Source organism: Thermobia domestica, chromosome 4 (genome assembly GCF_964235325.1).
Source record: "Thermobia domestica chromosome 4, izTheDome1.hap1.1, whole genome shotgun sequence".
NCBI classification, from domain to species: domain Eukaryota; kingdom Metazoa; phylum Arthropoda; class Insecta; order Zygentoma; family Lepismatidae; genus Thermobia; species Thermobia domestica.
In genome coordinates this window covers 259,567,219-259,594,981 of record NC_137457.1, presented here as the reverse complement: position 1 = coordinate 259,594,981, position 27,763 = coordinate 259,567,219, and the positions used below count along the sequence as shown (strand labels likewise).

At 34.6% G+C, this 27,763-nt stretch overlaps 1 protein-coding gene across 1 annotated transcript in view; it reads left to right on the top strand.

Annotated features, from left to right (window-relative positions):
- The window catches only part of LOC145683490 (sialate O-acetylesterase-like), a 54,501-nt gene that overhangs the window by 12,385 nt on the left and 14,353 nt on the right, over positions 1-27,763 (top strand). Inside the window, exons 8-9 of the mRNA XM_081754829.1 lie at positions 4,869-4,966; positions 7,340-7,467. Of these exons, the coding sequence (XP_081610955.1) occupies positions 4,869-4,966; positions 7,340-7,467 (226 nt within the window). The remainder of the gene's footprint in view (positions 1-4,868; positions 4,967-7,339; positions 7,468-27,763) is intronic.

Below are 27,763 nucleotides of genomic sequence, written 5' to 3'. Positions count from 1 at the left end.
TCTCGTCTCGTCTCGTAAACGAGACGAGACACGAGACGGGACAGAACTCTCTTAGACGAGACACGAGACGAGACAGACTACTTGTCCCGTCTCGAAAACGAGACGAGACACGAGACGAGACGGGACGTCTCGTGAAATGTCTCGTCTCGTCTCGTGTCTCGAAAATGAAAACGCTGGCGGGAATGGCTAAGATTGAAATTGCCAGTGGTCATATAGATTGCAAAAGGAAAATCCCCTTTGTGAGAAAACATGTTGAAAAGCCTTTATAGAAAAGTCTCCTCTGTCTATTGAATGAAACAATCGTGATACATGAGCTTCCAGGAATATCATCCTTAATGTCTTGTCCCCAATTCCCCTTGCTGTAAACTGAGGAATTCTCATTTTTTTTTATTTCTGGCTGGAATAATGACAAACAAAATCAAAGACAGGGAAGATTTTTACAAGGTCAAGAAACCGAACTACCACCACCATCTATTCAATTTGAAAACGGTAAGGTCTACACTTGTCTTTATTCTCTGGTGGCGGTATTCTTTTTGCTATATGAACCGAAAACGGCAATTGAAGTATGTCATCTTGCTACTAAAATTTTGTCTTCTCTCTCTCTCTCTCTCTCTCTCTCTCTCTCTCTCCTCTCTCTCTCTCTCTCTCTCTCACACACACACACACACACACATACACACACACATAAAACACACTTTTACCATTTTACCAATCGCTCGCTTATTATACAGCAGTCATGTTGTAAAATTCACCTCCTCGTTTGGAAGGCGGGCGGACGACAGAAGAAGCAAAGATATTATCGACGAACCCTTCAAATTGTTTGCTTTCAGCAAATTTATGATACTAACACTAACACTTTAGGTGAAGAGGTTTTACAGGGGGCCTTCGTTTTGTTACGCGGAAATGTTTGATCTGACCAGAGTGCGAAATTGCCCTCTGCTTCCATGTTGAGAGGACTGGAATACTTCCCTTTCCTAGTGAATAATATTCATTAGGACCTGAATTATCTTCAGAAATTATTTCTTACAGGCGCACTAAACCTCTCGAACTTGATAAGTGTAAAGAACATTTGGTATAATATTCATGGAACTCCGTTGAAAGCAGAAAATATCATGAGAATGATCAAAATTCGAACATTGAAGAATGTAATTAACAGAAAAGAAATAGGATACCCAAACCATGTTTTTAAACTTGCTATAAAATATATATCCTATATTTTTACTAATTCCTTACTCCCATGAAAGTATCCGGGGGAGGATATTCTCTCCATTTTTTTCAGACTGAAATCCTTTTATCCCGTACGATTCCCCCCCCCCTGACAGTACGAGAAAACAAATGTTGTTAAAATCCATACACATGACCCTTCCGGGACTCAACCCGGGACCTTCAAGCCGATGGTCTATCGCCGCAGACCGCTCGGCTTGGTATGAAGATGTACGTTGTATGATTGCAAATAGATCCCGACAATATAAGGAACTTTAATCCAAAATGGCCACCCAAAAATCAATCAAATAATTTCCATTACTCAATAAAATTATTTGGTTCCGAGCTTTAAAAAAAAAATAACTACAACAAATCTATATATGCTAAAATGGAAAGTAGTTTTTGGATTGTTATGGGTTAACACTGTGAAACCTAAAGGCTGGAATATATGAAATCAAAGTGTACATATATATCTATCTCTCTATTTATCTATATATCTTTCCATCTCTCTCTCTCTCTCTCTATATATATATATATATATATATATATATATATATATATACTATAAAGCAAGTGGGCTGATAGTATACGATAGTGTCGGGGATGATGACACCTTTACATCGAACTTTGCTTGTCGTGTAAACATTATTTAACATTAGTGTCATCTTCGACGTACCTATGAGCAATTTACTGTATATTCGTGTATTGAAACTGGTGAAACAAATTTCAATGTTTTAGAATGAAAAAAAAAAAAAAAAAGAAGCCAGGGTCGAGAAGCCTCAGACAACTAACAGCAGAGATATATTATCTTGTAAACTATTTGTCCTTGCCTTGTGAGCTTATTTGAATTTATTTTTAAGACCTTTAGGCAACTTTGGCCGAATGGATGATGATGGGAAAATTAGTGGAATGAAGAAAGTGGTAGGATACTACACAACTTCGAGAAAACACACACATTCGAAAAATGAAATGAAATCTTTGAGTTTTACGTCCCACGGTTATGACGGTTAGGCTAAAGGAGACAGTGATGATGAGTAATGAATGAAATGGTGGAATGAAGAAAGTGGGAGGAAACGGAAGAACCCCGAGAAAACCCACGCACACGGTGTTTGTCCACCACAAAGTTTACTTGGCGGGGCTGGGATCGAACCCGAGACCCCAAGCACCAGAGGTGAACGCTCTACCACTGAGCCACCGCGGTACCCACACACATTCAATGTTTGTCCACCACAAAGCTCACATGGCACTAACCGAGATCGAACCGACTACCACATACACCAGAAGTGAAGGCTTCACGGCGTAGCTACCGTGACATTTCTTGTCTTGTGTGTTCTGGGTAATACTTGTAACTTACAAGGGAAGAGAGGGAGATTATATATCGAAGTGGAAGATGGTTTATATACCAATCGAAAGCACTAATGAAGCCTATTACAAAACTGTAATAAAAATTTTCCGAATGCATATACTATGCGAGTTATATGGATATATAGAGTGTCCAGATAATCCGTTACCACCCCTTGAAATCGCAAACGATAAGGCAGATGCCAAAACTCGAAAACATGTGTTTGATCATTTTCAAAGTAAAAATTCTTGTCACAAGGCCACCCGCGGTGTACTGGGCGGGGTCCAACTCAAAAATTACAAAAGGTAAGGAGGTCAAGTAGCATATCGTTCGAAACTTCTTGGGAAATGAAAGAAGACGGAACAAGTCTCAATACTCTAAAATTACCTTGTGCAAAATGGCGGCCGGTCAAACTGTCAGCAAAAACGTCATTGTAAAGTCGATGGCCACCCCCAAAAAAATCCTGAAACGGTGAGGCAGATGTCAAAACAGGAAAACATGTGTGTCATCATTTCAAAAGTACAATGATTGGAAGTAAAAATATTTGTCTCAGGGTCCTCCACAACGTCCCAGGCGGGGTCATGTTCAAATTGTTCAAATGGCAAGGGAGGTCAAGTAGCACATCGTTTAAAGCTGTTATTAAATGAAAGCAGAAAGAACAAGTATGAACGCTATACGATAATACTGTGCAAACATCTTGCATTTAGTTGTTCTTTCTGTAACCGGGTTTTTAGTTTATTTTCACTTTAATTCTTGTACTCAACGGAAAGAAAGGAAATGCCCCTACTGTGAGATTCTGCTCTTTGAGCCCAATAATATCTAAATAAAGAAAAAAAAATAATAAAATAAAAGCAAATTAAGACATAAAGAAAAGAAACGACAACATTTGACATCTTTGAGTATAGAACTGACTAGTTAACATATAATGTACTTCCACGAACATAAATAAGTAGAGGTTGGAGCCATCAGAAGTAAAGACTCTTACCTCTACTTATTTATGTTTATGACTGCACAACAGTGGTACTTATGCTCGTTATCTGGTTTATCAATTATAAAATGATTCAAACGAAAGAATTCCTTGCACCAGGAAGAGTAAATACGTACAAATGTCTCAGAATGAAAACAAGTGCCGATTGCAAAATGGAAAGTGAACGTGCTCAGAAAATCGAAATGAAGATGTACATTTTGACCGACCGCCATTTTACACAGGGTAATTGTAGAGGATCGAGACTTGTTTCGTGTTCTTTTATTTCTCAACAGCTTTATTTGACCATATTTGCCATTTGAAAATTTTGAGTAGGACCCCGTCTGGAACCTTGTGGAGGACCCTGGGACAAACATTTTTACTTTCAATCATTGTACTTTTGAAAAGATGACACACATCTTTTTCTTTTTTGACATCTGTCTTACCGTTTCAGTTTTTTTTTCTTTCTTTGGAGGGTGGCCATAGACTCTACAATGACGTTTTTGCTGACAGTTTGACCGGCCGCCATTTTGCACAGGGTAATTTTAGAGAGTTGGGACTTGTTCGTCTTCTTTCATTTCCCAAGAAGCTTCGAACGATATACTACTTGACCCCCTTACCTTTTGTAATTTTTGAGTTGGATCCCGCCTGGGACTCTGCGGGTGGCCCTGGGGAAACAATCTTTGCTTTGATACATTGTACTTTTATAATGATCAAAAACGTGTTTTCCAGTTTTGGCATCTGTCTCATCGTTTGCGATTTCAAGGGGTGGAAATGGATTTTCTGGACACCCTGTATATTCATATAACTCGCATAGTATATGCATTCGCAAAATTTTTATTACAGTTTTGTAATAGGCGTCATTAGTGCTTTCGATTGGTATATAAATCATCTTCCACTTCGATATATAATCTCCCTCTCTTCCTTTGTTAGTTGTATCTTGATTAGCATGTTGCAGCCTGCTACATTTTACTTTCGTTCCCATGGTATGCTGCTATATTTTTACGAGACAAGACGAGACAAAACGAGACAAACGAGACGAGACGAGACGAGACGGGACAGAACCTCTCGAGACGAGACACGAGACGGGACGAGGACATTTTTTTCGAGACGAGACACGAGACGAGACATGCTTTGCACGAGACGAGACGAGACAGCCTGAAGTCTCGTCTCGTCTCGTCTCGTGGCAACACTACTGAGGATCATGAATTCGTTATTGGTAACTGTTTGTACGTAAAACTTGAGTCCATGAATCCAAGTAAGTTCAAATGAAATTTTGTTATTGGAACAATGAACGTTCTTAATCTAAGTATCGTGCTCAATGCCTTCTACACATATGGGTTATTTTTTTCTTTATAGATCACCTCGTATTGATCAAAACAGTCCCAACGTTCTGTGGAATGCTATGATTCACCCTCTTCTACCGCTCACAATTCGAGGTGTTATCTGGTATCAAGGTAATATTTCAATTTCATGCATTTGTAACCTAAGAAATATGAAGTAAAATGTCAGTTACATAAATTCATAATACCTTTTGGTATACTATCAATTATATTTCCTAATTATTTCGTATATACACTGATAAAAAAAAGGAAAATGAACATCTAGAAAGAAGTGACATTGAAACAGTATTTGCATCGGTTCCTACGAAAGGGCTTTACATGCGCTGATCAACAGCGTAACGTTACACCATGCTGGAAGTGAGTGCAGATAGAAATTCGTAATCATTCATTGGTCCAAAGAAGGTGCAGCAACGAGATGAGAACCAGTTTTACCTAACTGCGAATGATTGTAGCTTCCAGATCGACCAGCTGAGAGATACTCCACAGTAATACTGTAGCCAATACCAGGTATTGTGGTGCGGAGGTGTATAGCCTATATGATTGTTCGTTATCGTTGTTCATATAGGGAGCATTGACCGGTCCAACATTATCCAATCCTACCAACGCAATTTCTCATGGCAGCGTCGGGCACCTCTCGGCTCTGCATCTCTCTTCATGCACCTTCTTTCAAGGTGAATTAGAATTCATAACTTATTAAATATAGTCTTTTGATGCATCCTGCGTATTGTGCCCAAAGTTGTAGAACATTGTTCTAATGGCCATTTGCGCGATATGACACAGAGAGTGTGTGAATAAAATTTCATATATATGGGATAATGATGATTTCTGGATGTTCATTTTTCAATTTTTACTAGTATACATTTCAGAGGTAAAGGCAAAATTATGAGCACTTCATGTATTTTTGAGCCCCTCAATGTCTCTTCCTACAGCGCATTTAATAGGGAAGTGACGACTGAAGTTGTTTGTTTAGAAACGCCTTTTGTCACCAGGGCGTTCATGTTCTGTTGTAGCTAAAGGTTTGTGAGTGAACGTGTTTTTATTTTCTTGACCTGAAAAGCTTTGTAAGGTTCGTATTTTCGTTTATTTACAGTGCTTATTCATAAAACATCACCCGAGTATATTATTGCAGCGGGTGAAACATGTTTTAGAAATTGTTTTTGTGTAGTTGCTATGTATCTTCGCAAGTTACAAAGATTTTTTTATGAATGTTCAAATTCTGTATGGCGAAGCTTGTAATATTATTCCCCAAAACTTTGGCTGTTGAAGAAAAGTGGTGAGGTTCAGCAGAAGGAAAATGAAACTGTAGGATAAAAAGATGATGAGAATTAACCTAATAAGAAAACACGAAATAAACAAAGAAGGCAGTAAAAAAGCAGCTTATTGAATATTCAGATAAAGAATCATGCAAATAAGATGTCGATTCTGGAGAATCCGCGTTAGAAACACAAATCGGAGTGGATTACCCCAGTAATTAAACAGTTTATGTGTTCTGTATATGAGGGTCGATTTTCGGCAGATAACCGAGGAGAACTGTGAGTGCCATGTATTATCTGTGAAATGTAGGGCAAACAACGGCTGCGCTGGATAAGAGAAAGATATTTATGTTTGTTCTTTCCAAGTAGACATTATATCAGAAATCCCATAAAATGTTTTAAATGGTTTCTTAATCATTGTCTTACTGACTTTCAATTTATTGTCAATAGCCGTTATCGTTGGTATCATGATGATTTTTCTAATGGTCTTGTAATAAATGGTTGCTTTTTAATAATTTTCCAACTCATAATATCCTTTTCTTCAGGTATTGTAATGTTTTTTTTAAAGAATATACTTGTCATAAATTTTTATAAATAAGTTATTTTATTTATTTTTATTAGGGGGCATATTACAGGGTATTGTTTTGTTGTATTATAGTTAAGTTTTTATGAAAGTATTATAGTTAAAGTGTTCCATAAAAACATGAGCAAAAAAAAAAAGTAATTTTCAAAATATAGGAAAGGAAATGGGGACTGAAATCACACCTTTATCTCAAAATTACTTTCGGCATAACTGTAACTTCATTTTAAAATTCCACAATGTTATTCCTCAGCTCGGCATTTCATTGTTTAAGATTCTCTGGCCATACGGCGCCAATTTTCCAGATTTAGGTGTGCTACAAAAGCACTAAATGATGATTATTAATATATCATTTTTGTTGTTATTGCCTTCACCTTTAGCTTAACATATCAACGAAACTTATGCATTCTCACATACAATAGAATAAAATCTGACTAAGACAACTTCTTCTGTCACAAAAATATGATGCAAGTGATTGTAGAATGAAATCAGACGGTGATATTGTTTTCGCGTTAGGCTAAATTTTCCATTCCTTCGTGTCACATTTTGGGCTTCGTAAAGGTCAGAGTTGAGACAACTTTAATACTGGCTATGATAATATATGAACACGAAATTTTTTTAATGAAAAATGATTATATTTTGTGCTATGTGCAGGTGAAGCCAACGTTGCTCAACCACACAACTACAGTTGTATGTTCCCGACTATGATCAACTCATGGAGAAACTCGTTCCATGCTGGCAATGCTGGAAATACACCTCATTTCCCCTTTGGTTTCGTTCAGGTAAGTGTAGTAAAATTTCACAAAAGATTATTTTTTAAATTTATTTTTTAGGAAAAACTGGTTATAAGGTTTGACCGAAGGTAATATTGTGCAGTAGAGGGTTGTTGAAGCACGATCAGTTTGTAAAGTTAATAGCGGTTGAAGTCCTACTAAAGTACAAGGTGGCCAGAAAGTCTCTTTACAACTGCACTTGTTTCATCCCTACATTAATAGGAATATTTGTGTAGGAATTCCAAGTTCTACAGGATTCCTTCTGGTCGGCTTGCAGGTGAACGTATCACTCAAACGCTTCCTTCTGCACACGTTTCCTTTCGGTTTGATGGACGAGCAGAACGAGGGACATCCGAAACACTTCCCAAGTGAAAAGGTTTCGGTTCTCAATCCTTAGACTTGGTGGCTCCTTACTGAACAGTTCACGAAACCAATCCATCACCTGCTGTATATTTCATTGTTATGCTTTCGTTCATGAACCCACACACATGCCAATAAGCGTTCCTCTAAAGTGGTATCTGCCATTGGTGTTCACGAAACACGAAAAGGCGAGACAATGGGTGATATCAATAAAAATAAGTAACTACTCCTGAGAAGTCCTGCTCGAGAATCGGAGTAACTACACCTGGAGTAATCTCCTCCCTCAATTTCGTATCAATAAAACAAGCCACTACTCAGGTCTAGTCTGCTCCAGATTTATGAACGTTTACTCGCGCTTCCTCTGCACGTAGCACTGAGTCGTATCAATAAAAGAAGTGATTACTAATTTCTCCCATTCATCGCGCAGTCATTTCGTTGTTTTTAACCTATGGCCTGTATCTTAAAAGCCATGAAACGGGCAAGTAGCAACGATAGCTTCAATCAAAGTGCATTTGTGGATATTCTAAAAGAGTTTCCAGTGGTACTTTCAAAGTCACAGCTACCAGAAAGTAAACGAAGGAAAGCCGAAACTTTGAAGGTAATTACAGTGAAATGCAACGAAATATCAAATACATCTACGACTGAGACACAAATTCAAAAGAGAATCTTAATATTCGAGCGAGAATAAAACAAAAATAAAAAAGAAGAAAAATTAAAAAAAAAGGGAAAGAAGAAAGTAATACTGAAACCATGGGAATGAACCTATTTGAGCTGACGGATGTTGATTGGAATCCAGCAATTTCAAGATTAACACGACAAGCGCATATCACGTGTTGTCCAAGGTCTTTGTAGATTGTTTGACTTTAAGAACGAAATCAGACACTTGGCTCCTTTGTTTTCTTTTTAATAAAGTCCAGCCACCCACGTCATAAATCACGTCCATCTTATTGCGTTTTCCGCACCATACGTGACCCTTTCGCCTTGACATAAACAAAGTACATTCTCATTTATACACCCTTTCTATCAACGTTGAGTTGAGTTGATTATTAGTTTAACGTCCTTTTCAGTAGCGTGCCTATATGAGACAGAACCCACTGATTAACGTGGAATCCAAACCACATGAGCTCCTGCCGGGAATCGAACGCGGGTCTCCTATGCCAAAGGCATGTACGCTAACCGCTTAGCCACGAAATAGCTCTTCCTATTAACGTATTACTCTCCAAAATACTAGGTTTCTTTAATGCCACTTGTGTATAGTCAAGTGCTCCGATAGCACCCGGAAATGTATATTGTTCTTGCCACTCTGCCTTTGCTGTTTGTATATTACGCACACTTCCGGAAACAATCCATTTTCAGGTAGTCATAGACAGTACTTTGAGCCACACCAGAATCCCCTGACATTCCGACCTTGAATCCCGGATCACTCACGTAACGCAAGAAAACCAAGGGCACCGATTTCTCTGTAAATTTGGGGGGGAGGGCATTCAGATGCAGACGGTATATATATCAGGATTTTAAGACAAATTGCACTCTAATTATGCCAAATATTGTATATTCATAAATACAATAGGGGGCCCACATGAGCTTTGTGGGGCCCGGGGCCCCTGGCCCCCACAGGATCGGCGCCCTTGAAGAAAACCCGCATCTTTTCATCATTACGTAGTCCACCACCCCGAATTTCCGTTGATTCTCCTTTAAAAATGTTGTGCTAATTACTACATTTTCTTTCATAAACTTATAATGCTTTTTGTAATCTCCATTTCCAACATTTCTATGCAGTTTATAAGTTTTTCTACGTAGTAAAACAATCATATACTCTGCCATATTTCGCACGGAGTCACCTATTTAGCTTGCTCCACAAATTTGGAGAAGTTACTAGCATCACAGAGGAGTCTTTGATTTTTATTGATATCAAACGCGTAGTAGTTACTCGGCTCGAGAACAGAGGTGTGGTTACTTCAAAAGGGCGGGGCTTCTCCGAGGTCAGCCGAGACGACTAGTGCTCAGTTCTCTTTTTATTGATACCAATGCGAGTAACTACTTCAAAATTGGGCGTAATGAGTAACTTCTCCGTTTTATTGATATCACCCAATGAATTAGTCAACGCACAGATTTTATTCTCCACCCTCCGCGAGCAGTCACGTGATAGTACGCAGAATAACGTAGTAATTCACATGATGAGCACTGGTACCATATCTGATCAATATAGAAGAATAAAATCTTCAATTCCCTAACATCTTACATTGTTACACACATTGGGTGATATCAATAAAACGGAGAAGTTACTCATTACGCCCAATTTTGAAGTAGTTACTCGCATTGGTATCAATAAAAAGAGAACTGAGCACTAGTCGTCTCGGCTGACCTCGGAGAAGCCCCGCCCTTTTGAAGTAACCACACCTCTATTCTCGAGCCGAATAACTACTCCGCGTTTGATATCAATAAAAATCAAGACTCTTCTGTGATGCTAGTAACTTCTCCAAATTTGTGGAGCAAGCTAAATAGGTGACTCCGTGCGAAATATTTCAGAGTATATGATTGTTTTGCTATGTAGTAAAACTTATAAATTGCATAGAAATGTTGCAAATGGAGATTACAAAAAACATAGGTTCATGAAAGAAAATGTAAAGTAGTTAGCACAACATTTTTTAGGAGAATCAACGGAAATTTGGGATGGTGCACTACGTAATGGCAAAAAGATGCGGGTTTTCTTGCTTTACGTGAGTGATCCGGGATTCCAGGTCTGAATTGAATGTCAGGGGATTCTGTTGTGGCTCAAAGTACTGTGTCTATGACTACTACAAGTGTAATGGATGTGATTATTGCGAAATCTGAAAATTGATTGTTTCCGGAGGTGTGTGTAATATTCAAACAGCAAAGGCAGAGTGGCAAGAACAATATACATTTCCGGGTGCTATCGGAGCACTTGACTATAAACACGTGGCAATAAAGAAACCTAGTATTTTGGAGACGAATACGCTAATAGGAAGAGCTCCTTCGTGGCTAAGCGGATAGCGTACATGCCTTTGGCATGAGAGACCCGCGTTCGATTCCCGGCGGGAGTTCATATGGTTCGGATTCCAAGTTACTCATCCGTCCATATAGCCTCGCTACTGAAAAGGACATTAAACTCAAAATCAACTCAACGCTGATAGGAAGGTTGTATACATGAGAATGTATATTTTTTTATGCCAAGGTGAAAGGGGACGCGTATGGTGTGGAAAACGCAATCAGATGGATGTGCTTTATGACGTGACTGGCTGGACTATTTAAAAAAGGAAACAAAGGGACCAAGTGTCTGATTTCGTTCTTCAAGCCAAACAATCTACAAAGACCTTGGACAACACGTGATATGCACTTGTCGTGCTAATCTTGATATTGCTGGATTCCAATCAACATCCATCAGTTCCAAGAAGTTCGTTCCCGTTGTTTCAGTATTACTTTCTTGTTTCCCGTTTTCTTTTTTAAATTAGTTTTTTTTTCCCTTAATGCTCGCTCGGATATTAAAGATTCTCTTTTGGATTTGTCTCTCATTTGTAGATGTATTTGATATTTCGTTGCATTTCACTGTAATTGCCTTCAAAGCTTCGGCTTTCCTTCGTTTACTTTCTGGTAACTGTGACTTTGAAAGTGCCACTGGAATTTTTATAATATCCACAAATGCACTTTAATTGAAACTGTCGTTGCTACTTGTCCCTTCCATGGCGTTTAGGATATTACGCCATAAGTTAAAAACAACGAAATGACCGCGCGACGGATGGAAGAAATGAGTAACTACTTCTTTTATTGATACGACTCAGTGCTACGTGCAGAGGAAGCGCGAGTAAACGTTCATAAATCTGGAGCAGACTAGACCTGAGTAGTGGTTTGTTTTATTGATACGAAATTGAGGGAGGAGATTACTCCAGGTGTAGTTACTCCGATTCTCGAGCAGGACTTCTCAGGAGTAGTTACTTATTTTTATTGATATCACCCATTTAGTTCAGGTGTAAAGGAGTTTCTGGTCACCCTGTACAACTACAGAAAATTTTGTTTCTGAGTGCATCTGGCATTCCATATCTTTGCCAATATCGATTAATGTAACAGTGCTAAGTACAAACGCCATTTTTTTTATTTGTTTCAACACTTGTTATATTTTTTTTGGAAAAGAATCGGAATTTTAATGTGATTTTCTGCTTTCTTCTTGTGAGCGTGTGGCCCCCCTCACTCCCATTCCATTTTAAATTTTCCCAGTTTTTCTTGGCTGAATTGGAATGAGGCTGCATGGATTATACGTCGACGCAAACTTTGTGTTAGTTTTATCCTTTTTTATGAGTTGGCAGTGCTGTGAGCAGTAACTTGTATTTCCGGTTGACCGAACAAAAAGGATGTGATATGGTGATGTTCCGAAAAATAGTACCACAGTTTCAAAAGCCATCCTAAGATGTTTTTATTGATTTCAGTATTTTAAGTATAATATGTTAATGGCAAGATTATTTAACACCCATGATCCATATTTTTTGTAAACAATACTGCTTATGGATATTTTTTTTAAATAATTCTTTGGTGTGATTGGAGTAAGCTAACCGACGCTAGAGTAAGAAGGCGGGAACGGTGTGTGCGAAAATGGATGCCGTAATGAAGAGAAGAGGTACATGGCACAGCATCAAAATCTTAAGTTAATTTAACAATCCTTTGTGAAATCGCATCAATATAAGTAAGAGTGAACTGCAGAAGTTATGTTATTTTATTATTCACGCAAGTTACAGTGAAGTTCTACGAAAATAATACAAAATGCTTCGACTCAGCTCAAACTAAGTACGAGCACACCTTTTCAGTTTTGTGACAGCGTTGTTGTCCAGACCTAAATAACAAGTTTAATGTTGAGTTTCACTCGTGTTTATGATAAAAATACGTAGGTAAAACAAGAGATCAATTTATTTTATAGATTGTTAATCAGTGGAAACATAAGTAAGTACAATGCCAACTACACAGCTGAATAATGAAAATAGAAATTGAATTGGAAACAGGACATCCCTTCGAAGAAAAATGGGAAGAAGATTCTAAAGAACTGCCCTCCAATACATCTATTGACCCCCCCTTTTTTTTCAAAATCTCCAAAACCCAAGTGCGTGTGTGAATTGGTGATTTGTTAAGTAATTTGCCGGCTTCGTCGTTATAGTTTAAAATTCAAATTCAAGTTTTCAAAATCCTTTTTTTATTTTTTTTTAATTCTCCAATAAAATTCATGGGCTTGTATTCAATGTGGTAATGACAAAAGAAAATCCTAAAATATAAAACTTACAGAGGTATCTAACTAAAACGTTGAAGTAAGTATGTATGCTGTATGTATAATACTTGTGTTTAAGTAAATCAATATCATACATGTATTATGTTTCAGTTGCTCCATACCAGTTTCTCACGCAAACCACTACTGGAACGGTAAGAATATTTGGTTGGTGTAGAAATTGTTCGGATGTGTATCGGGCGTGTCACTGAGCGTGGGTACGCGCATAAACTGACTTGGATCGAACCCATCTTAATTAATGACTATGTGCAATTCATCCCACAATCTCTAACCACTACTGCACAAAAAAGAATCTTATACTCCGTTCCATCATTCAAATTCATTACAAATGGAAACTCTCAGTGTCTAAATAAAATAATTATACTTAGTGAAATCATAATACAGGCGTACCGAACAAGACACGAGCACTACCGGTCATAAGAATGCCTGCCCCGAACCGGAACCGAACCCAACACAATCCAATTGTGTTATAAGAATGGCGCTCCGAAACAGGAACAGAACTCCCTCACCGTACATGCAAAAGTAGTGATTTATGTGTAGAAACGTAAAGGTATAAAGTATCTGACTCGTACTTAGAAATTTTACATAACTGTGAATAATGGATGAAAGTAACGTTAAGTCACTTTTAGAGGCAATTAAAGCTGAAATGCAAACTTTGCACGAGTCGTTAGAAACTAAAAGTGCTGCTTCTAATAAAGAAATGCAAAATTTACGCGAGTCTTTAGAAAGCAAAATTGAAAGGGTTAGCGAACAAACTAATAATGTACGGGAGTCTTTAGAAAACAAAATAGTGGAAGTGTCTGAAATAACAAAAAAGCAGATTGATGATAAACTTGAGGTGCAATTAGAAATATTCAAAAAAGAATGCGTAGGTAGATATGAACAAATATCCAAAGAAATAGATGAGAAATATGAAAAGGTTAATGATAAATGTGAGAAAATATGGGGGAAAACACTTCAGAATTATCAAGAACTTGAGAACATTACGGTCGATTTGGGTAAATGTGAAGAAAAGGTGGACCGAGCTTTTGAGAAAATTGAAGCAATCGAGGGGTCAGTAAATAAAATTGAAGATAATTTGGAAAATAAAGAAAAAATGTTAGTGGGATTAAATGATACGACCCATAAGTTAGAAAGAAATGTCGTAGTCTTGCACAGTAGGGTTGATATTTTGTCACAGAACGCTATCCCTCCTGGTATTGATATCGTTAATATGAACCAAAATATTGCTTTAATAGGTGACAGGTTGTCAAGTTTAGAAATTAAGGTAGATGAAACCCAAACGAAGTTAACCTCATTAGCGGAGAACGCTAGCAGAGAAGTGAGTGAGCGTAATTGGCGTAGATTAAGTATATCCGGTGATGATAGGAGTAGTCATAAGTCGAAATACAGCAGTAAGGAAGAAACTAGTAGTGCCAACCAAACAGATTGTAGTTCTTCGACAGCTAGTGAGACAACAAAACTAAAGAAGCGTATTAAAGTAAGAAAATCAAATAGGGGTGACGTAAAAAGGGCTAAACGACGAATATTGCGTCACGGTGACATCGAAATGTTCCCGAAATTTTCTGGTTTAGAAGATGATGAGTCACCAACTTCGTTTTTAGAGCAGTTTAAGATCGCAGCGCACGCTGTAGATGTACCTGAATCCCAATATTTAGATGTATTAGGATTTATTTTTACCGGTAACGCTCGTGAGTGGTACAAGTCAAAATTAGGTACATTTCGTTCATTTAAAGATTTTACTAAAGAATTCAAAGCTCAATTTGGTTCTGAACAAGTCATCGCAAGTAAACTTTCAGTGTTGCAATCGCAAGCGTTCAACCCAAAAACTGATGGTACTGTTACCGACTTTGTTCACAAAAGGTTCAATAAGATACGTGAGTAGTAGAAAATGGATCGATCTGGAACAGACCTGGCTCAGATCTGGCTCAACCTAGGACAACTCACAAGCCACTGAGAAAATGACCACCTTGCACCGTGAGACCACGGCCTTTTACGACCTCCATTTTAGGGGTGAATTCGTTCCCTTTTATGAGCACTTTTAAGGGGGTGACCTCGTTCTCTTTTACGACCTCCATTTTAGGGGGTGAACTCATTCCCTTTTATGAGCCCTTATTTTAATATAGCAGAAATTACGAACACATAGAAGAGAAGATAACACATAACACTACGTAACATACAGCAGAACAGATAATACATAGCACAGCTAATAAAAGAACATGGCTTATTTTCCAACCCCTATTTTACCATAGCAGAAATTACACTGAGATTATGAACACACAGCAGAACAGATAATACATAGCACAGCTAATAAAAGAGCATGGCTTATTTTAACATAGCAGGCCTCCATTTTTAGGGTGAACTCGTTCTCATTTTTCAACCCTTATTTGAACATAACAGATAATACATTCGAACCCTATAGCAAAGATTCTTTTAAGGAGTGAACTTGTTCTAACCTATATTTGAACATAACAGAGATGATTATTTAAAGAATGCGAAACTTCCGTGTTTTGTTATCAGTTACATAATAACTTCCGCCATATGTAGATAATTCTCATTACGTCATTTATCCGGATTTGAAAAAACATTGACCTAGTTTTCTCTTTAACAGACAATAACTTGTCATTCAACGATAGGAATCCCTGAACGTAATGTAATCAATCACAAAGGTATAAAAAAAAAGAGGGGAATCCCCCAGAGGATGACTCATACTATTGCGCAATATTACGCAATGCTGTCAGACAGGTATAAAAGACTGCCCGACATGTTTTTTGTAATCACTTCCTGTTCACCATCCGAAGAGTAAAGTTCAGATATTTTTTGTGTGTGTGTGCGTTTATATTATTAGTGTGGTTTATTAATAGTGTGGTTTTGTTTTCTTTTGTAAGTAAGACATTTTATAATAATACTATTAATATTATATTATAAAAACTCAGTTCAAAATTATTATAGTAACTTTGAAGAGTTAGTTTAAAAAAAAAAATGGCAACAAAAAAGGTTAAATCAAATACTATCAATTCTGATACTCTATTTAATAATAATTTAAAAAAATTTATTTTAAAATGTGATACTGATTTAAATGAGGATAGTGGATGTTTTTTAAATAATAAAATAAAAGACTGTTTAGATATATTACAACAAGAACAAACTAAGACATCGTTTAAAGTAAATTTTTCTTTGGGTACAACTTTTGTAAAACCAGTAGATTTAGAAACATGTAGATTCTTTGTAAATAGTGGTAACGAAATTATTTTACCGAGTACAGATGTGAATTCTATAATAGAAAAATTATTTAATAAAATTTTAGTTGAACAAGAAAATAGGGCTATTAAGAAATCAGGGTGGTCTTTATGTTCTGAACCAAACCATCACTTAGAAATTAAAATCAGTAAATATGATCCGCTTTCCGCTTCTTCTTTTATAAAATTACCTCAATGGATTTTATCCAAAAAATGTGTTATAAATATTCAAAATAATGATAATAGATGTTTTATGTACTGCATTCTAGCTGCGTTGCATCCAGTAAAAGAACAACCAAATCGTGTGAATAATTACAAACAATATAGTAATACTTTATTACCATTATTTGAAAAAACCAATATAAAATTTCCAGTCGAAGTAGAACACATAAGCAAATTTGAACATATGTATAATTCCATATTTCCTAAGGAACAAATTTCCATTAATATATATGGCATTAACTATGATAATGAAACTATTTTCCCATTACATATAAGCGAAAATGCAGGTGTATTTAAACATATTGATTTACTGTATTGTGAAGAAAATTCCAACAGTCATTATTGTCTAATAAAAAATATCAATGCGTTATTGAAGAGTCATAAAGAGAAAACTTATGTAAAATTGCCTCAATGGATTTTATCCAAAAAATGTGTTATAAATATTCAAAATAATGATAATAGAAGTTTTATGTATAGTATTCTAGCTGCTTTATATCCAGTAAAAGAAAATCCAAATCGTGTGAATAATTACATACAATATAGTAATACTTTATTACCATTATTTGAAAAAATCAATATACAATTTCCCGTCGAAGTAGCACACATAAGCAAATTTGAACATATGTATAATTCCATATTTCCTAAGCAAAAAATTTCCATTAATATATATGGCATTAACTATGATCATGAAACTATTTTCCCATTACATATAAGCGAAAATGCAGGTGTATTTAAACATATTGATTTATTATATTTAAACTCTCATTATTGTCTAATAAAAAATATCAATGCGTTATTGAAGAGTCATATAAAATTGCCTCAATGGATTTTATCCACAAAATGTGTTTTAAATATTCAAAATAACGATAATAGAAGTTTTATGTATAGTATTCTAGCTGCGTTGCATCCCGCAAAAGATAATTCAAATCGTGTGAATAATTACATACAATATAGTAATACTTTATTACCATTATTTGAAAAAATCAATATACAATTTCCCGTCGAAGTAGCACACATAAGCAAATTTGAACATATGTATAATTCCATATTTCCTAAAGAACAAATTTCCATTAATATATATGGCATTAACTATGATCATGAAACTATTTTCCCATTACATATAAGCGAAAATGCAGGTGTATTTAAACATATTGATTTATTATATTTAAACTCTCATTATTGTCTAATAAAAAATATCAATGCGTTATTGAAGAGTCATATAAAATTGCCTCAATGGATTTTATCCACAAAATGTGTTTTAAATATTCAAAATAACGATAATAGAAGTTTTATGTATAGTATTCTAGCTGCATTGCATCCCACAAAAGATAATCCACATCGTGTGAATAATTACATACAATATAGTAATACTTTATTACCGTTATTTGAAAAATTTCCAGTCGAAATAGCACACATAAGCAAATTTGAACATATGTATAATTCCATATTTCCTAAAGAACAAATTTCCATTAATATATATGGCATTAACTATGATCATGAAACTATTTTCCCATTACATATAAGCGAAAACACAGCTGTAGGTAAACATATTGATTTATTATATTTAAACTCTCATTATTGTTTAATTACAAATTTAAATGGTTTAGTCAGACATCAGTTAGGTACTCATCAAACATTTATTTGTAGACGATGTTTAATATCTTTTTATAACAAATCAAAATTAGATGAACATGACAAATTATGTAAAGAACACACTCCAACCAAAATTAACATGCCGAAACAAGGAGAAGTTTTAAAATTTCGAAAATTGAAATTGTTATTACAGAATGATGTGATAATAATTGCAGATATGGAAAGTTTATTAAAACCTATAAATAAACAAAGTGGATCTCATACAGTAGAAATCCACCAACATATACCATGCAGTTTTGGTTATATTGTATGTTGGAGTAACAACTATATGAAATCAGATTTAGTTATTTATCGGGGAGAAAATGTATCGATGAAGTTTATGTCTGCTATGGAGAATGAATTAAGAAAAATCATAAACATATTAGATCAAGAAAAACCATTAATACCATTAACTAGTTCTCAGTTACAGGAGTTTAACCTATCCACTGAATGCTCAGTTTGTGATAGTAAATATACGAGTGACAATAGAAAAGTTAAACATCATAACCATTTAACTGGTCAATTTATTGCCACGGTGTGCAACAAGTGTAATTTACAAATTAAGCGTCAAAGTAATTTTATCCCTGTCTTCTTCCATAATTTGTCTGGGTATGATGCACATTTATTTGTGAAAGAATTAGGTTGCACCCCGGGAAATATTTTTGTAATTGCTGAAAGCACTGAGAAATACATAACATTCTCTAAGCACTTTAATTTTAATGGTAGACCTATCGAGTTACGTTTTGTAGACTTATTTAAATTCCTGCCGTATAGTCTCGAAAATTTGGTGTCAAAATTAAAACCTGAGCAATTTGTCTACACAAAGCAATATTTTTCCGATGAAAAGTTTCCTTTAATTCTCCGTAAGGGAATTTATTTTTATGAATACATAACAAATTTAGATACATTTAAAGAAACTGAATTTCCTGGAAGAGAGGCGTTTAGTAGCAAATTGAATGGAACACAAATTTCCGAGACTGATTATCAATATGCAAAACTGATTTGGCGTGTGTTTAAATGTGAAAATTTAGGGGACTACCACGATCTATATTTAAAATGTGATGTACTTCTCACAGCAGATGTGTTGGAGAATTTTAGAAAGACATGTTTAAATGCTTTTTGTATTGATCCGATTAATTGTTTTACTGCACCTGGGTTGGCATGGCAAGCCATGTTATATAGAACAAAAATTGAACTTGAACTTTTATCAGATATCAATATGTATATGTTTGTAGAAAAATCGATTCGCGGAGGTATTACTCAAGCTGTGTTAAGGTATGCCAAAGCTAATAATCCTTACGTACATGATTTTGATGCGGAAAAAGAAAAATCTTATTTACTGTATATTGACATGAACAATCTGTACGGACTATCAATGATTGACTATTTACCATATGGTGGTTTTCGGTGGGAGGATAAAATTGACAACTGGCAAGACAAACATAAAATTATCAATTGGCCCACGGATAGTGAATGGGAATTTTTTCTAGAAGTGGATTTAGAATATCCAACTGATTTACACGAATACCATTCTGATTTTCCGTGTGCTCCAACTAATGAAGTTCCACCGAATGGTAAATATTCAAAATTACTATTGACACTTAAACCGAAATCGAATTATATTTTGCATTATAGAGTATTACAATTTTATCTAAAACAAGGTTTAATATTGGTAAAAGTACATAAAATATTATGGTTTCGTCAATCTAAATGGCTTGCATCTTATATTCAAGAAAATACTCAACGCCGTGCACATGCTACAATTGAATTTGAAAAAGATTTCTATAAGTTATTAAATAATTCTGTGTACGGAAAGACAATGGTGAATGTACGAAAACGAATTGATATAAAATTAATTAACAATGAAAAAAAGTGTAAAAAATTAGTAGCGCAAAATCAGTTTGAAAATTGGGTAAAATTGGCTGATAATTTGGCATTGTTTCATATGGTAAAAAAAATCGGTAACCCTTAATAAACCAATTTACGTAGGAGCGACAGTTTTAGAATTATCAAAATTAGCAATGTATGAATTCCATTATAATATAATCAAACCGCGATATGGAGATAAAATTAGAATTGCATATATGGATACTGACTCTTTCATTTACCAAATTAAAACTAACAATATTTATAACGATATAAAAGATATGAATGAGTATTTTGACACCTCAAATTATCCTGAAAATAATTCTTTATATAGCATAAAAAATAAACACGTTTTGGGTAAAATGAAAGACGAATTAGGTGGAGTTCCTATGATTGAATATGTTGGGTTACGAGCAAAAAATTATGCTATAAAAACTGGTGAAAATAAAGAATTGAAAAAATGTAAAGGGATCAAGAAAAATATAGTTAAAGAACAAATTACGTTTGACGATTATAAATCATGTATATTTAAAAACGAAACGATCTATAAAACACAATTTGAAATTAAAAGTAAATACCATAATTTAACAACAAATCAGGTAAGAAAATTAGCATTAGATCCGTATGATGACAAAAGAAAAATTTTAAATTGTAATATACACACTGTTCCTTGGGGGTATAATAATAATAAAGATGTAAAATGTACGATTTGTATATTGTAAATACGATATAATTTTTTTTTTTGGATATATTAGTATTAAAAAAATGTCACAATCAGTTCGAGAACAAATAGTTGCAGAACTACATAAAAGTGCAAGACGAAACTATCCTCGAATACCTGTTATAACGAAAGGGATTCATGATTTATGGCAAGCTGATTTAGTTGAAATGAACAGTGGAAAATTGAAAGGTCTAGCAAAAATTAATCGAAATTTCAAATATTTATTAACTGTGATAGATACATTCTCTAAATATGCTTGGGCTATTCCTGTGAAAAATAAAACTGGGAAAGAAATTACACAAGCATTTATAACAGTACTGAGAAAAGCAAACAAAAGCCCTAAATTTTTACAAACTGACAGGGGTCGAGAATTTTATAATTCAGAGTTTCAGAAGGCGATGAACCAAAATAACATTAAACATTATTCCACGTACAGTGATGTGAAAGCAAGTATTATTGAAAGATTTAATAGATCGTTACGTAACATAATGTGGAGACAATTTACACTGCAGGGAAATTATAAATGGATTGGCATTCTGCCGGAATTACTACATAAATATAATAATACTATTCATTCCACTATTAAAATGAAACCTATCGACGCTGTTAAAAAAGAAAATGAAAAACATCTATTGACAAACATCTATTGCAAAAAGTTTTCTGTGCTAAAAAGAAAAAGTAAATTTAAGATAGGTGAATATGTAAGAATTAGTAAACTTAAGCGTCCTGGTTTTGATAGAGGTTTTACACGCAATTGGAGTACAGAAATTTTTCGAATTGCTAAAGTTTTCTTCACTAATCCTCCGACATATCACTTAGTAGACTCAAATAATAAACCTATTGAAGGAAGATTTTACGGACACGAATTACAATTAACGAAATTTCCAAACACATATTTAATTGAAAAAGTGTTGCGAAAGAAAAATAATAAGGCCTATGTGAAATGGTTAGGTCTGCCAAAAAGTGAAAATTCTTGGATTGATTTAAAACATACTATATTGTAAAAAAAGAGAAGTCAAGAATTTATAGGTGAAGCATGTCGTCACAATATCTGTAATAGAAATGGAATGGAAAATTCCTTTTACATGTATGGTAGCAGGTCCCACAGGTTGTGGAAAATCATATTTTGTTAAAACATTTCTTGACCATTATAGTAAGTTATTTAAAAATATTGTATGGTGTTATGGTGAATGGCAACCATTGTATGATACTCTTTCAAACTGTACGTTTAAAGAAGGTTTACCTCAAAATAATGAATTTCAAGCACATGAGGGTCCACATCTTGTCATTATTGATGATTTAATGCGTGAGTGTGACCATAGGATTGTAGATATATTTACTAAGGGTAGCCATCATAGAAATATAAGTGTAATATTTATCACACAGAATATTTTCCATCAACAAAAAGGAATGCGGGATATTTCGTTAAATTGTCATTATATTGTTTGTTTTAAAAATCCTAGAGACCAAGCTCAAATTAATTATCTCGCACGACAATTGTATCCAGGTAATACAAAATTTATTCAAGAAGCATATCAAGATGCAACTCGAATTGCTCATGGTTATTTACTTTTTGATTTAAAACAAAATACTCCTGATGAGCAGCGAGTTCGAACAAATATCTTTCCAACAGATTCTTTTAATTATGTTTATGTACCTGTAAAAAAATAATAATTGTAATATGGTTTATATTCTAACAACTATTTGTGCTTTAATAGCCGTAAAAATGATTAGTAAGGAAAATGCACTTTTGTTAAAACTTTTAGCAAAGTCAAAACCGAAAGCACGTAAGGCAATTTTACAAAATGCAGATCCTGATTTAATTCGCTCTATTTGTGAATGTTCCTATAACGTATTACAGGGAAATGTTCCATTAAATAAAACAGAGATAAATAAGCTAAAAAAATATAAAAAGGAACTGAGATATTTGGTGAAAAAAGGTCCGTCATTAAAACAGAAGAAAAAACGAATAATTATACAAAAAGGTGGTTTTCTTACTGCTTTGCTTGCACCTATTATTGGAGGTATACTATCTAGTTTAATTAAATAATTATGCAAAACGCACAAAAACTTATTTTAATCACGCCAGAAAAATTACATCATTATCAAACGATATTTAATCTTGATGATGAAATGAAAGAAATTTTAAATAATAAAAGTTTAAATGTAGAAGATAAATGGACAAAATATAGAGAAGTCTTACAAAAATATTTAAATATAATTCAAAAACCGGCAGCAGTTACAACAACAGCAACTACCACTACTACTACCGAGGAAGAACAAGGGGACGAGGATGAGGAGGATGATGATGAAATAATATCTACTCTCCCTGAAATTTGTAAACGTAAAGCGAGACCTTTATTACGTAAATTGAAACAAAATCCAAATATTCAATGGGACGATAATGGAAATGTGAATATTAATAATAAATTAATTCCAGGTGCAAATATAGTGGATTTGATATCCGATTTTGTTAGATGTCGTAAGAAAAATATTTCAGTTGCTGGCTGGAAACCTTTTGCTACATTATTAGCAAAAGCCAATATACCTTTAGAGTACATTGGTAATCCTCAACGAATAGATTATATTAGAAAACTAACAGAAGAAGACGAAGAAGACGAAGAAGAAGATGGTCCTCCACCCCGTAAACGCAAATGGTGTACTTATAAGCAATAATAATAATAATAATCTATTGTTATCTATTGATATTTTTAAGTATATAGAAAGAAAGAAAGAAAGATGAATGAGCCCTATCTCAATTACTACATACACCAAGCAGGAAGTGATTATAACGTGTATAGAGGTGCACCATATCAAGAAGGTTATGGCATTGGTAGTTTTCTAGGAGGTTTATTTCGTACTGTATTTCCTTTATTAAAACAAGGTGCAAAAACTGTTGGTAATGAATTGATACGTACAGGAATTAATATAGCAGGAGATGTACTAGATAATAATAGACCTATTGAAGAGTCTTTACAAGATCGATGGCAAGAAGCCAAAACAAATTTAAAAAACAAAGCTCAAAATAAATTAAATCAGGTGTTGGAAGGATCTGGAAGAAGAAAAAGAAAGAACGTTCATTTTAGTGGTGGTGCTGGTGTGAAACGGATAAAAAGATCCAAAGATATCTTTGATTGATTAATTATGGAGCAAAGTGATAGTTTTTATCTCACACTTCCTAGCAATAGTTCTATGAAATATTTTCCTCAAAATACTCTTGCTTGTTATACTACTAAATTATATCAACCTATTGTACTGGAGAAAGGAGTGTGGGAAACAGCTGTTGTTGAAGTGCATTATACAAGTTCATTTCAGAATGTTTCCAAATATACTAATAATATTTATTATCGTCTCATGAATACAGAAAGCTGGAACATAACTCAAATCTTACCAGGACACTATTATAATGTCGATGATATTCTATCTCAAATTAATCATAAAAGTGATATATTAAATTTACAATTAAAAGTCAAAGCATCAGTGAAACGAATTGAGGTTAATAGAGTAATAAAAGATCAAGAGAAGCATATAGAAGTACGCCTATCTCCTGAACTAGCCAGAATACTAGGTTTTGATCATATTCAACAAGAAGATATTGCAGTTGTTCATCATGCTCGTTATCCACCTGATTTACAAAAAGCGCTACCTACACTTATGTATATTTACAGTGATATTGTAGAACCACAAATGGTGGGTGACACCGTAGCTCCATTGTTACGTATTATAAATACAAATATTACAGAGCATGGTATTAATAATGTACATATTTTTGATAATCCTCATTATGTCACTGTGCAACGTAAACAATTTGATCAAATTATTATTGATTTAAGAGATAGTACAGGTAATCCACTTCCTTTCCAATATGGTAGTGTATGTGTAAAATTACATTTTCGTAGACGTAATACGGTATTGTAAATTTTACCATGTGTGAATATAATAGTAAGAAAAGAGAAAAAAGACAAAAATGCAGTGTGAGTGTATGAAATCAGAATTAGATTTATTTGCTGGTTTACCCACTCAAACCAGTATTATAGGTAATAAAATAGTTCCATATAAACCTGTGGCTTCATTAGCTGATAATGCACCAATAGAATTTGTAGTCCCCGGTCATGGGGATGACTATATTGACTTACCGCACACAATGTTATATGTTAAAGGTAAAATTACTAAATCAGATGGTTCTAATTTAACTTCTGCCGATAAGAAAATCGGCCCTGTAAATGATTTTCTCAATGCAATGTTCAGTGAATTGCAAGTATATTTAAATAATCAACTTATTTCCTACTCTTCACATACATATCCATATCGATCGTATATTGAAAAACTACTAAATTATAATGCTGAAGCTAAATCAACGCATCTTCAAACATCAATGTGGTTTAAAGATACTGCAGGGCATATGGACAGTGTGGCCGATAGTAATGTAGGATTTAAACAACGTTTTCTTCTCACTACTTTAAGTCAGTCATTTGAATTATTGGGTTATATTCATGCTGATATTTTCAATCAGGAGAAATTTTTACTGAATGGTGTACAATTGCGTATTAAACTAATTCCAGCTAAACCTACATTTTGTCTAATGGGCGACGCAGATGCTGATGGAAAAGTTGTAATTACAGATGCAACATTGCTTGTGAAAAAGGTTGATGTATCACCAGCAGTTAAAATAGCACAAAATAAAGTATTACAAAATCCTAAATTTAGAGTAAAATATCCTATAACAAAAGTGCAGGTGAAGACAGAAACTCTGCCACAAGGAATTATGGATAGTACACTTCCAGATCTATTTTCAGGCCTAGTGCCTAAACGTATTATTATTGGTTTTGTTACTAATACTGCTTTTAATGGTAATTATCAAACAAATCCATTCAATTTTCAACATTTTAGTATGTCATTTTTTACATTGTATGTTGATGGAAATCCAGTCCCCTTCAAACCATTACAAACGGATTTTGATAATAATCTATATGTACAAGCATATTCTACGTTATTTACAGGTTCAGGTATTTATTATTCTAATCAAGGTAATGATATTTCACGTGCTGAATATCCTAATGGTTATACTCTACTGGTGTTTGATTTAACTCCTGATTCAAGCGCAAGTGCTGCATTTCATACTAGTCCACAACGGCAAGGAAGTGTACGTTTAGAGGTTCATTTTAAAGAAGCACTGCCATCTCCTGTAACAACAATTATTTATGGTGAATTCTCTTCAGAATTAGAAATTGATTTTCAGAGAAAAATATATATTAATTAAAGAAAGAAAATGTTAAATACAATTGAGCTTTATGAAGCATTACAACAAAATTTGCCTAAAGATCATTTTATTGGTGTGTATGCTGCTGATGAGTTACCTTTGTTTATTCATACATTTCCAGCCGCTATAATTATAAACACTGATTCTAGTGATAAGCCTGGTGAACATTGGGTTGCTGTTTATATATCTAATATGTGTGTGGGAGAGTATTTCGATAGCTATGGTATACCTCCCTATATACAACATCATATAAGGTTTTTAAAACGAAACTGTCTGTATTATACATGGAATAATAGACGTATTCAAGGTGATTTATCTCAATTTTGTGGACATTACTGTTTCCTATATTTAGCATGTCGTGCATCTGGTTATTCGATGCAGGATTTTTTAAACAAATTCTCACTCACTACTATTGATGCTAATGATATTATGCTTCATTCATTTATGAGAGTATGATGATGATGTTATTTTTTTAAACTCCGCCATTGCCGGTCCCAAGCCCTGGATGAGAAAGGAGGAGGGTTGGGGGTCTTGCTACCCCCGTAAAAGAAAATAATGTTATGTTAAAATAAGGGTTGGAAAATATGCTCATAAAAGGGAACGAGTACACCCTCTAAAATGGAGGTCGTAAAAGAGAACGAGTTCACCCCCTTAAAATGATGGGTTCAAATAGGGTTGGAAGGGTGGAACAAGTCTTATGTATCTGCTGTGTGTTCACCTCTGCTATGTTTCGTAGTCTCTGTCATGTTGAAATAGGGGTTGAAAAATATGCTCATAAAAGAGAACGAATACACCCTTGTTGTGTTATGTACTCTTATGTGTTATCTAATCTTCACTATGTTTCGTATTCACTGTCATGTTAAAATAGGGGTTGGAAAATATGCCATGTTCTTTTATTAGCTGTGCTATGTATTATCTGTTCTGATGTGTGTTACGTACTCTTATGTGTTATCTTCTCTTTTATGCGTTCGTAATCTTATGTGTTATCTCCTATGTTAAAATAAGGGTTGAAAAAAGGGAATGAGTTCACCCCTAAAATGGAGGTCGTAAAAGAGAATGAATACACCCCTTCTATGTTTCATATTCTTATCTGATATCTGTTCTGCTGTGTGTTACGTAGTGTTATGTGTTATCTTCTCTTCTATGTGTTCGTAATTTCTGCTATATTAAAATAAGGGCTCATAAAAGGGAATGAGTTCACCCCCTAAAATGGAGGTCGTAAAAGGCCGTGGGCTCACGGTGCAAGGTGGTCATTTTCTCAGTGGCTTGTGAGTTGTCCTAGGTTGAGCCAGATCTGAGCCAGGTCTGTTCCAGATCGATCCATTTTCTACTACTTACGTGGTTTGTCACCTAATATACCGGATACTTTTATTGTAAATACAATTAAACAGTTAATCCCTATTTCTTACCGACGACAATTAGCGTTGTTCCCAAACTTAGATTTCAGTTCATTTTTAACAGCCATACAAAATCTTGAAGCACTGTATTATGACAGCAGAAATACTAACGATAGAAACAACTTTCATGGTAGAACTGTACGTGTCAATCAGGTAGACGAAGTGCAACGGAATTACGAGAATTTTAATAAAAGGGGAAATTATGGTAATAAAAACCACAAAAACTCAGGTAAAGGTAAATTTGACGGACCCAGAAAAAAAGGAACTCCGAACAAGAAAAAGTTCCATTGGAACAAAGGTAAGAATAATCATAGAAGGAAT